Raw genomic sequence first — 13,349 nt, forward strand, 5'->3', positions numbered from 1 at the left:
AGAAAAGAGAGTCATTTCTGGAGCTGAAGCAGAGTCATTTTCTTACTCTGAGAAAAATACTTCAAATATTTCTATACATATATATATTTATATTATATTATTTAGGCCTTGTATAAACATATGTGTGTGTGTGTGTGTATGTGTGTATATATATATATACTTATACCCACAGGTTCCATTCTTAAATGTTAAATTGACTTTTTGTATAAACTGAAACAGTGTATGCACAAAACCCATTAAAGAAACGCTTCTAGTTACTCATATACTCAGTCCCTGTGGCTGCCTCTGCAGTCCATTGTATGCTCTCCTCCTCTCTCTAGTCACACTGTGCCTGGATAGTCACAAACTTCCTGTCAGCAAGACTGATTGTTTGAATCCAGTGGATACAGCTCTTGGGCCTTTTTCAGCAGGTTTCTGTAAGGTTTTAATAAGATAGCTTTGTGGAATTGAACTATGAATAGTATGGAAGCTTCCTGTAAACAATATTGTGTTCATACAACATCCAAATCATGTCTTCTTGTACTACACAGACCATGTGGTGTATTTTGAGTGTTGCATACAAATACTTGGGCGCGTGTACACGTGTGTGTGTGTGTGTGTGTGTGTGTGTGTGTGTGTGTGTGTAGTGTGTGTGTATATAAAACGATATATATTAAGGATTTGCTCATGTGGAGGCTGGCAGTTTTAAGATTGTAGGGCAGGCCAGTAGGCCTGAAACAAACAAGACTTCTATGTTACAGTCTCGAACCAGAATTTCTTCTGTAGGAAACCTCATGTTTTATTCTTAAAGCCTTCAACTGACTAGGTGAAGCCTACCCACATTATTGGAGGGTAAATAATCATCCTGATCAAATAATTAAATAAATATCATTAGAGTCAACATAATTTAACTGGTAACCACTTCTATAAAATACCTTTATATAAATATATACCACAGGGAGCTTTGATGGCCTGAGCCATACAGTGTTGTACTGCTAGCCAAAACCTTGTCTCTAATGGTTTGAATCCATCAGCTGCAAGTTGGGAGAAAACGGAGTAGTTTTCTCTGGATTATATTTACAGCCTTGGGGACCTGGTGGGGGCTCCCTGTCAATTGTAACTGACTGAGTGGCAGTGAGTTGTGTTTTTTTCAGTGTTTAGAGTCTAGTTAACACATAAAAAGAAATGCACGTAAAATTTAAATTGCTTACTTATTGTTTGATATATTGGTTGAATTTACTGTATTAGGAGTATTCCCCAAATTTCTCTATAACTTTTTTTTAAAAAGGTATTTGAATTTTATTTGATGCTGAATCATTTTCACCTGAGCCGTAAGTTTTTGTTTTTTTTCTCTTTCTTCTGTGAGATCTTTTTCTTCTGGGCAACCTCCTCTTCTGGTTTAGGAACAGTCTGTTTCTTTTCAGTAAGGATCATCTCAAAATGACAAGGGGAGCTTATAGAGGGGTTAATTTATGCGATGTTGCATCTTGGGAGTTTTGTTCACCTGGATGGGCTCAATGACCATAGAACGGACATCTAAACCCTCAAGTTCAGCATTACTCTTGGCATTTTTAAGTATTTGCAGCAAACGCTCAGCACTCTTTTTGGGCCACCAACCCTGTGTCCAGTCCCACTGTTTGGCCTGGGCACACCTACCAGCTCCACTATTGTAATGTTGTAATGGAACACACCGCTTTTGCAAAGTGACATCTTTCAGATACTTGGTGGCTTTCTGAATCTGCATACCCTTAGTGGCCTAGGCAGCTTCCTGGGTGTTCTTAAAATAGACCCAGAGATTTGAGCCTCTTTTTTTTATATATTATTATTAAATTTTATTAGTTTCAATGAACATTCACAGGGATTCTGGGCTTTCACTCCTTCATTGCCGCACCATTCTCTCCACCCTCCTCCCCAGTTTGTTCTTCTTCCCCGCCATCCGAATGTCTGTTTTAATTGTCCAATTGCCACAGTGCTTGTCAAAGTCAGTTCTGATTAATCTCCTTTGTCGGTGTGTCCTTTGCCATTCCCTATCACTCCTCCCTGAGAGAGACTTCACCCTGATTCATAAGGAAAAGGGGATGGCGTATTCTCTTAGCTACTTCCTGCTGAAAAGGGACGCTGTGGGTTTCAGGGTGAAGATCTTCTCTCACTACTCTGAAGGGCCCCTTTGGCAGTAGGAAACACATAGACTATTATGGAGATTGATTTTGGAATTTAGATGCACTCTTATTGATTGTGCTTGGCCGTACATGTTCCTATCCTTGAAGATGTATCATGGGGGGGGGGTTGCAACCTAGAAGACACAAATTTAACTAACAAGTTATAAGTACATGAGTCAAAAATTATGGAAAAGTAAAAGAAAGGATTCTTTCATTGTTTTACAAACCCTCGCCCAGGTCCCCTCCACCATGTAGCCCTCGCTCTAGACTCCTGTGATGACAGAAGTACCTAGTCATATATCTCTTTTAAACAGTTTTCTCCCTCCTCTGTTTCAGTGCAGTATACATTATTGAACCCATCTTACTCAGTCTCTCCCCAACCCCAAGGACAGTCCCATTCTACAACAGTGGTATCATGTAATATTTGTCCTTTTGTGACTGGGATATTTCACTCAGCATAATGTTCTCCAGAGTCAACCATTTTGAATAATATTGCATGAGTTCCTTATTTTTTAATGCAGCATAGTATTCCATTGTGCGAATATACCACAGCTTCTCTAGCCATTCGTTTGTTGATGGGCACTTAGGTTGTTTCCAACTCCTTGCTATTGTGAACAAAGCTGCAATAAACATGGGTGTGCATATATCTGCTTGGATGTCAGCTATGGTCTCTTCAGGGTATATTCCCAGTAGTGGAATTGCTGGGTCAAATGGTATCTCTATTTGCAACTTTTTGAGAAAGCGCCATACTGCTTTCCACAGGGGTTGCACCATTTTACACTCCCACCAACAGTGAATCAGGGTTCCAGTTTCTCCACAACCTCGCCAGCATTTGTTGCTTGCTGTTCTGTTAAATTTTGCTATTTTGACTGGGGTGAGATGATATCTCATAGTTGTTTTGATTTGCATCTCTCTTAGAGCCTCTTTATGTGAATGATTTTAGAGGATTTTCTGGTTCAAGTGAGTAGTGAACCATTTTGGGAGGTCACCCAAGGCTGCTCATAGGAAGGGGAAAGGTGGGAGAATTCATGAGATCCGAATCTTCTCCAATATAATTTTAATGGCTGTATTGTATGGTCATAAAAAAAGAGTGTGGATGTTGTTGAGACAGCCCCGATCAGCAACATCCACATCACAAAACCAGTCCCATGAAGGCAGACATGTCTCCCACTCTCACATGCCTATTTCTGCTAATTCTAATACCAATCCTATTGCCCTGCAGGGTTTGAAATCCTTGCATTAGCTATGCAGACTACACAGAACCATAAGCATGGTTATGGGGTTTGTTAGAGAAGTTAAAAGGCTACCTACTATTCAGGTTGGCAGCTGGATAAAGTTCCTCAGTCCAGACAGTTTCTCAGGCATGGTTGCAAGTCCTTTGACTTTTCACATTATGATTAGGTCAGTGTCACAAAGTGCCTTTAGTCTTGCCAGTTACAATGTCTTCCCTTGGTCCTCTAGCTAGCTGGCTTGGGTGAAGGCTTTGGCCCTGCCTTCATAGAGCAGCAGTCCCAGCTGTGCTGTGCCTCATGTTAAACTCTGGCTTGCTCAGGAATCTCTGGCCCTGAAGGATATGTGCTGCTTCCTCTTCTTGTTGGTGTTGAGGAAAGACATTATAAACAATAGACCTACAGTGCCCCAATCATATTCAAATATGTAGTTGGGTCATACTTTTCTTTTTTTTAAATTTTTTAAATTATTATTAATTTCTATGAACATCTACAAAGATTTTGGAATTCCATTCATTCATTGTTGCACTTTTCTCCCCACCCTGATCATACTTTTCTTAATAAGGCAGCCACTGTTGGACATTTGGATTGTGTCTAAAATTTTTTAGCATAAAGGTATTCATGTGGAAAACTTTTTTGCATTTATTTTATATTTTGTATTTATACCTAATTTCTAGGAGTTAGTTAACGAAGTTGCATAAATTCATTACATTAAAATCTTAATATTTACATGATCAGTGTAATAACATATGTATTAAGAAGTAGCTGAATAGTATCCTTAGTTTTAATTTTTGCTCACTTGATTCAGAAAAATGAATCTCTATTCATTTTCTCAAAAGGGAAATTGCTGTCCTTTTGTTAGTCACTATATTTAAATACTTGCTTGCTTTTGTAATAGAGTGACCTATTGATTTGTAAGAATACTTTAAAGATTAACTTAATGCCAGTCACTTTCTGTTTGTTTGATTTTACATGAAGGTTCTTTGTAAGTTTAAAATTCTGAAATAGTTAAGTCAGTAAGTCTATTTATTTTTCTGTAGTGGATGTCATGTTTGTTGTTGTTGTGTGCTATTGAGTCAGAACCAATCCATGGCTGACCCTCCAGCAGGGTCTCAGAGGCACACAGTAAGAGATTTCCCATTCTAAATTTTTGTTTTAGATCTTTCTTATTTTTGTTTAGTGTGTGTTGTTGTTTTATTTGTGCTATTTAGTCAGAATTGACCCATCGCTGATCCTCTAGCAAATTTTCAGAGGCAGTAAGTCACATGGGAGGAGATTGCCTATCATTTTTCCATGGAGCTGCTGGTGGATTCAAACCTCATGCCTTTGGGATTACAGCACAGATTCTTAGCTCTAGGCCGCCAGAGTTCCCTTGTTTAATGCTTGAATATTTAATATCCATGGAATTGACTTAGGTGAATGATAAGAGGTGGTGCTCTTACTTTACTGTCTGGTTTAGTTAGGGAGATAGAGTATTTTTCTTTCGGAAGATGATTCTGGAGAATGTATAGGGTAGATTGGATTTGGGTAAGAGTTGAGGAAAGGGAACTATTTAGCATCCAATTACAGTGATTTTCAGGCAAAGTGGTAAGATGGTGAACACAAGTGAAAGGAATAAAATAGCAGAAAACTAAAAAATGAGAAAGGAGCTATAAAAGAAAGTTATTAGAATACTGAAATTAAATGAGCACTGGTTTGATATGCGCAGAGCAGACCCTTGTTTAATGAGGAAAACAGTAGGTTTCGTTTGTAGCATGCTAGTTTTTATGGTTTGTTGTGACACAGGTGATTATGTGCTCAAACTGAGACTGAGCCAAACATGGGAAATATCAATAACCTATTATACACATTTATTTTCTTAGGTCTGATCCCATCTTTAAGTATAACTTGAAATGGAGAGGGAAAATTCAGAGAAGGAAAGAAATAAGGAGAATTTTTTTTTTTTTACCAAATGAGAGTTAGAGATCAAAGACACACATACATGTGCATCCCCCTCATCTCCCTACCCCCTTGTTGTTGGTTAGAATACAGGGAGTATCACTACCAGCTCTGCCCAGCTGTACTTGCTGTCCAGTCTTTCCCTGATTGTCAAATAAGGAGAATATTATGAATCCAACACGGTTTTCTGAGTTTGTTAAGATCACAAACCTCAAGTATGACTTTAGATTCTCTGGAAAATAGAATTTTCTCCTCGCTTGGTCCCAGCTAAAATAACCAAGCAACACCAACAGGTAAAATACTGCTGGTTGCCCCATGCCACTTTCACCTAGAAAACTGCATTCATTCATCACAAGCTGAAACGTTTGCCTCAGAGTGGTGGATTCAGCTGAAATTCTGACACTCTTAAATAACCCTATGACCTTAAATAGTCTACAAAGAACTTAACAGATTTAATTTTCTGTCTCAGTTTGTTGCAAATAGCAGAACTCCACTAAAATGATCTTAATTAAAAGGAGAGTTATCATATGATGACCTCATAAATTCCTAGAGTAGGAAGTATGGGAGACCCTGTTAGAGCTGCTGACAGAACTTTCCCCACTCAATAACTAGGTGGCTTTTTTCCTTCAGCAAAATAATTTTAATTTTAGAGTGGTATGGTGACCTAGAGGTAAGAAGCTGCACTGCAATCCCAAAGACATATGGTTTGAGTCCATCAGCTGTGGGAGAAAGATGGGCAGTCTCCTCCCATGCGATTAATTGTCTTTGAAAATTTACCAGAGAGTCAGCTATGGGTCAGTTCTGACTCAGCGGGACACACAATAACAACAACAGTATCAACTAATGGAGCTCTGGTTGTTTAGCATTTAAGGAGTTGTGCTGCAAACCCCAAAGTGAGAAGTTCAAATCTCCTAGCTCCTCCAGTGGAGGAACTTGGGCACTTTTTCTCCTGTGTGACTTAGAGACTCTGCAGACTTGCTGGAGAATCAGATATGAGTTGGTTCTGACTCGTGACCAGCTCAAAGTACGTTGTTGTTGGAAGGTGCCATGGAGTTGAGTACAATCTATAGCAACCTTTGAATAATAGATCTGCATCTTACCCTATATAAATTAACTCTGTGGGTGTGTAACATGTAGGACCACACACCAAGAGGTTGGTGATTTACATCCTACAGCCACTCTGAGGGAGAAAGGTGGGCAGTCTCTTCCCACAGTGATCTGTAGCCTCAAAAACCTGATGGAGGGTTGTTCTGAGTTGGCATTGCCTCAGTGGCATTTAACAGCATAGTTCTTTATAGAGAATGTTTTGACATAAATTAGCAGCATAGTTCTTTATAGAGAATGTCAGCAATTATGTAATGAGCTTCACTAATTTTTGTGTATATAGAATTGATGAAAAGATGAGTCCCATCTTTAAGAATCTCAGTCTAGGGGTAGAAAATGGATTTATGAACTAAAGAAAGTATAAGGAGACACATTACTATCAGAAAGTTAACCATATAGTGTAATAGTTATTTGCAGAAGACAATGCCTTCCTAGAGAATGTGTCAAATATTACAAAAGGATTTTGGTGTCAGTGGAGATTAGGCCATGTAGGACTTGGGAAGGGTAAGAAAGTTGAGGGTTTGAGTATTTGAGCTTTGACTATGAAGGACTTATGTGTCCTGGAAAGGCCTTTGGACCCTGTTTTCCATATTAGAGAGTGGCTGTTTGGGCTTCACTGTCTCTTTGTTGTAGTTGTTGGGTAGTGAGCAGCATCTAACATTAAAGGACTACTCTAAATTGCTTTTTTCCTTTTCTTTTAGGACTGTAAGTTTTTAAAAAGGAACTGGCAATAGTATATAGTACTGAAGGGACAATGGTAGTTCTCTGACTTTGTTCTTTTATTATTCATAGCATACGTCAATGAAATGCTCATGCTTTCTGTACTCATGCATTTGTAACATGTACTGTTTTACAGCTACAGTATGGTGACAGTAAAGAAAATCCTCTTAAATATTGGCTTTATAATGAAGAAAGTGAAAGACGACACAGGAGACCGAAAGAACAAGACCGAGAGAAGAAGCACCGAGAAAAAAGCATGAGGGAAAAAAGAGAAAAAATCCGTAAAGAAAAAAGTATTTTTTTCACTGAGAAGGAAGGGGAAGAGAGACATAAAGAGAAACACCATAAAGAAGGTGTGCATTTTGATGAAGAGAGGCACCACAGTAGCATACATAAGAAAGAGAGAGCCTCAAAAGAGGAACACAAGAAAAGGGATTCCAAGGTAGTATTTTTGATAATTTATTTCCTTTCTATTTGTCCCAAGTGTAAAACTTTTAGAGACAATGTATCTAAAGTCAGCCCTGGTAATTAATGTTTATTGCTCAACATCATTACTTGGATAAAATTTGATGCAAGTTGGCATCATGTGATCAGAGTAGAAAAATTACAGATTTTCTAAGATACTTCTAAGAAACATTAAGTCAAGTCTTACTATGTGGAAACTGATTTTTTAACAACTATTTGGAAATCTCTCATACAATTTTGAAATATAGCATTAGAAAGAAGTTGACTTTTTTTAAAAAGTGGAAATTAAGGTAAATGAACCTTTCAGCCAAAAGACATAATACATGTTAGCAAAAAACCCCCAACTATCCCCTAAAAAACCAACCAAAAGTAAACAGAACCAAAAATAGAAGATGTTTGATTGTGAAGGGTCTAATTTCCTCCTCATGTGTTTTGATTTAATTGCTGAATATGGTCCTGTTCTTGTTGCCTTGAGTTGTTTTGAGTCAGTTCTGACTCATGGCAGCCTTGTTTATAACAGCACAGCACTGCCTGGCCCTGTACTAAATATATCAAACTAATTTTAATAGCTTCTGTTCCAATAGATCTATGTTTTGCTGCTCTGCTTTTACAGAACCTGAAGCAAATGCTATTTTAGTGTTGTATTTCTTGGTAGTACTTCCTTTCAGTTGGACACAAATCTTTCCGGTTTTAGGTGGGGTGGGAGTCCTGGGAGAAGCAAACACTGTGGGGAAGTCTCAGCTAAAGGCTGTGAGTTATGATTTTTTGGTCCTCTGTCTACTAAAGTTTGTTGTTGTTAGGTGCAATCTACGACTCACAATGACCCTGTAAACAACAAATCTGAATCTTGCTCTTTCCTGTACCATCCTCCTTATCTCTGATATGCTGGAGCCATTTGTTATAGTCACTGTGTCAGTCTGTCTGATCTTTCTCTCATCCTCCTCTTTGCCCAGCCTGATGTCTTTTTCCAAGGACTAGCCCTTCTAACAACATGCCTGCCTTATATAAGATGAAATAGCACAATTCTTTCATATTTGCATAGGCTTCATTTATTTTAGCATCTAAAAATTAATTAATTAAAAGTTGTTGTTATGTGCCATTGAGTCGCCTATGACTCATAGCTGCCCTATGTACAACACCCTTAAATCCTGTTCTATCCTGTGCCAATCTTATTGTCTCTGACACACCTATCCCCATTACCCCAGTCATTGAATCAATCCATCTCATGGAGGGTCTTCCTCTCTTGTGCTGTCTCTCCTCCCTCCCAAACATAATGTCCCTCTCCCAGGACTGATCTCGCCTTGCAATATATCCAAAGTATGTCATATAAAGCTTCAGAGTCCTTGTTGCCAAGGAGCAGCCTGGTCTCACCCTCTCTAGGTCAAACCTGTTTGTTTTCCTAGCTGGCCATGATGTAGTCAATACTCTTCTCTAGCACCACAACTCAAAGGCATCAATTCTCCTTCTATCATCTCTGGCCTTTTTTTTTTTTATCATTCTATCTAGTCATTGTACAGTTTTCTGATGCATAGCAAGTAATTGCAAAGATTAAGGCCTGGATCAGGCGCATCTTAGTCTCCAGACTGGCATCGCTACTCTTCAGTACTTTGGAGAAGTCCCTGGCAGCAGACTTTCCCAATGCAATTCATCTCTTGATTTCCTGGCTGCTGGTACGAAGAGTGTTGCTTGTAGAGCCAAGCAAACTAAAGCTGTTAACAACCTCAACCTCTTTACCATCTATCATGATGCTACCAGATGGCCCAGTGGTGAGGACCTTTGTTTTCTTCATGATGAGTTTCAATCCATATAGAAGGCTGCAGGAGCATTAAAATTGAGACACATAAAAAAATGAAATTGAGACACATTTGGTAAATGTGTTGAAATATCTTGACATTTGAGATTAATGTTTTTAGTGACTAGTTTTCTTTTTGCACAACCAAGTATCATGAGGTGGAGTCTCCTGCATATAACCTCCATTTCTCTTATCCCAATATTTTTCTTTACAGCTATACTGAAACCCTACCCTTATCATCAAGAGCCTGCTGCCTTCCTCTTGGTGCAGAACACTGGCCAGGTTTCTCACATTTATAGGACAATACAAGTTTTACTACTTACATAATGGAATCCATGGATACCGTAAGAAACTTTAATCAGCCACACTGAACATTTACATTCCCAGCCCAGGCACCTGCTGTCAAACAGCTCCATGAGCAATAGTTAAGAATGGAATCTTAAGAAAGAGAAGCATTCATTTTCTTGTTTTTCTAGCTCTTCCCTAGGTCAGGGAGCTCTCGGGCTGCAGTGCACGAGGCATACTGGGAACCCAAAGGCCACACTTCCCTGCCAGTTCGAATCCAGCAGTGACTCTGTGGAAGAATGAAGAGTCCTCTCCCCTGCGATTCAGATTTTATCCACTGAGTGGTCACCTCTAAATTGACAGCTGTTTTTCCCTCGATCAAACTTGTGCAGCATTCGCCCCCTCAACATTTTATTAGGAAGATTTTCAGACATACAGCAGAATTGACAGTTTGACTGTGAACATTGTTATACACTTTCATCTTGACTTTTCCAGTAACTCTTTATTATATTTGCTTTATCATATTCCCTTGATAGAATTTAATTACATGCAGTCCTTGAGTTGCATCTGTCTTACAGGGCCTTTTAATGTTTCATAAATTTGTCCTTTCTCAAAAATACTTTTCAGATCCTTTTCCAGTTCATACGCATGATGATCGGGAGTTCATACGTCTGTATGACATGTGCCACCTTCTAACCTTGTTACGACGGAGGCACAGTACCCATCTGACACGGAAAAAAAAACCAAACTTTTCAATTTAGTTACATTATTCCAATGTTTGATATAATTAGATTGATGATGACCAGAATGTAGAAGAGAGCAATATTAATGTTTTGTCAAGACAGCAGATATAAACTGAAAGTGTTTCCAGGAAACCAGGATCTATAATCTTCTAAAAAATTTTTCCCTTTCTGTATGTGGTTTTTTTTAGCCATGCTTGTCTTTCATTATAAGCTTCCTCTACTTTTCAATTAGATATAGTCTGATTATGATAAATATGATAAGAAAATAGTCTTTTACTGATTTCTATCTAATAACTAGAAACTTACAGGAGAGAGACAGACAGGCTCCCCTGTAGGAGACCAGCTTCAGGAATGTGTGAGATTGTCTGCTCTGACTCGATGGTAATGGATTTGAGTTCAAGTTCAAACTAATGACTTCTTTATTGTTACTGTGTACTGTAAAGTCAGAACTGACTCCCAGATGACCCTCCATTTGGCTTTCAGAGGCTTAAGTCACACAGGAGGAGATTGCCCATTTTTCTTCCACAGAACAGCTGATAAATTTGAACCTCATGTCTTTGGACTGGCAGCACAACTCCTTACCTCTAAGCCATATAGCTCTTTCAGTCCTGCCACATATGGTGTTTACTCCCAGCCCTTCGGAAAACCTAGCAAAGGCTTGTGGCTGACGATGTAGAGTGGCTACTCCAGTTCAGCTCTTTCTCATCATGGGTCTCTCCCATCCCTGCTGCTGCTTGCTGCTGGTCTTAGTCTGTTTTGCATAGGAGTATTTAGCCCAAATGGATGTTTTGGACTCTGATGCTTCTTTCTTGATGGTTGTTTTGTCGTTGTGTACCATTGAGCTGGAGCTGACCCATAGCTGATATTCCAGCAGGTTTTTAGAGGCAATTAACTGCACTGGAGGAGAGTACCCAACTTTCTCCTATGGAGCAGCTGGTGGATTTGAACTACCAGCTTTCAGAATGCTTGTGAGATTCCCATTTTCTGCCTCTGAACCTGCTCAATTTAAGTTTGGTGAGAAGGCAGAACTGATACATCCTCTTGTAAGTAGTCCACACACCTTATTTGCATGTTTCCACCCAAAGGTGGTATTTACCTCATTCACGTTATTTACGTAATTCTACCTAGCCATGTAGGGAGTGCTGGTAGCCTAATGAGGAAGGAGTTGAGGAGTTGCACTGCCAACACAAATTCAGGGAGGGAGGGAGGGAGAGAGAGAGACAGAGACAGCTAGCTAACATGTGGTCAATGTTTTGGAAACCATTTTGTTTTGTGCATCAAATTGATTCTTGAATTGCTTTTCAGATTGAATTGGGACTTACTCTTGGTCATATTTTGGTGCTCATGAAATTCTTACTGTTTTCTTCAGCTTAAATATGAATTTACAAATGAATAATTGATAGTTTGTTCCACTGTCAGCCCATGGCCTTATTCTAACTGGTCATATTGACTTTCCTCATCATCTCTTTTGTACTTATGGGGTCAATTTTATTCTTCATATGCATCTGGTGAGATCTATGTGAACAGTTTCCTTTTTGAGTTTTTAAAAAAATATTTCAATGAATAGGTAATTTTTAATACACATTCTGTAATTCTACTTCTTTCTGTCACCAATGCCATATTTTCTAATCTCCAAACTTCTTTTACCTTCCAGTCACCATTTATTATTAATGCATATTGATTGCATGTTAAATCAATTTCAGATCACATAAATTGGTAGTAGTCCTCAGTTTCTTGATATTTGGTTTGGTGCATAAATTGAATAGTTGTATTGTTGTTGTTGATTTCCCTCGAGTTGAGCATAACTCATAGGGACCCTATGAATAAAAGACTTGAAGGCTTTCTATAACTCTCATCGTTTCTCAGAGACATGTTATTTAGGAAGTGGATGCTACTCCTGCTTCCAAACCTTTCTTAAACTGGGAGCTCCAGCAAACACTGTCCACTATGGGCAGCCATTATGACGTTTGACATCCCAGTGGTACAAGGTTCAGCATCACAGCAACTCCAGGTTATCTCAGTATAGCAAATTGACAGAAGAGTGTTGTACCACTGAGAAGAATGTTCCTCCAAATGGATCTTCCTTGTATGTGCATGGATATTACTTAATGTTATGTTTCAGTATAGAGATTGAAACTTTATATTTGAAAATGAGTTTGATACCATTACTCTACAGTTTGTCATTTTTAGCTTTTGCTGTTATGTGCCATCAAGTAACAAGTGATTCATAGCTGACCCTCTGGTGTGTTATCAGAGGCTATAAATCACAGGGGAGGAAAATGTGCTTTTTTTCTCGGGGAGCAGCTGGTGGATTTGAACTGCTTGTCTTGGGATTGACATCACAGCTTCTTACTCATTGGGACACTAGATCTCCCCCATTTGCAGCACAGTAGCAATTAAATAATATTTTTTCTACCCAGCATTTCTGGTTTTAGTCTTTAGCCAATCTATTTTCTAGACTGAATTGTTTATTGTTCTTTCTTTAAATGTTATACAAAATGAGTACAATTTTGCCTTATTCTGGGAAATAATTTTTAATACCAGGATATTTAATAACTATATAGTATTCTGTAATGTGGTCATAATATAATTTATTTAACACATCACTGAATTTTTATTTTTTTAAAATAATTTTAATGAACATTTACAGATAATTTGGATTTCCATTCATTCATTGCTGTACTTCTCTACCCACCCAGCCCTCTCACCCTGCCCCCCAGTTTGCTCCTCTCTTTCAAAAGTAAAAGAAAGACTCCCTCCCTGGTACACAATCCCCCCGCACCCCTCCTACCACCCCAAGTACATTCTACTATGCAACCTTAATTGTGGACTCTTGTGATAACCATAATACCCTATCATACATCGCTTTGAAATTATTCAGTCCCTCATCTGTTTCAGTGCAGTATACACAGTTTATCCAGTTTTTCTCAGTCTT

The 13,349-nt window shown here is 38.7% G+C and overlaps 1 protein-coding gene across 1 annotated transcript in view; it reads left to right on the top strand.

Annotated features, from left to right (window-relative positions):
• The window catches only part of WDR60 (WD repeat domain 60), a 290,279-nt gene that overhangs the window by 140,521 nt on the left and 136,409 nt on the right, over positions 1–13,349 (top strand). The window contains exon 7 of the mRNA XM_006887691.1: positions 7,266–7,571. Coding sequence (XP_006887753.1) covers positions 7,266–7,571 — 306 coding nt within the window. The remainder of the gene's footprint in view (positions 1–7,265; positions 7,572–13,349) is intronic.

The sequence above is a fragment of the Elephantulus edwardii genome, unplaced genomic scaffold, assembly GCF_000299155.1.
Source record: "Elephantulus edwardii isolate Elephantulus edwardi_28Jun2011 unplaced genomic scaffold, EleEdw1.0 scaffold00060, whole genome shotgun sequence".
NCBI lineage: Eukaryota > Metazoa > Chordata > Mammalia > Macroscelidea > Macroscelididae > Elephantulus > Elephantulus edwardii.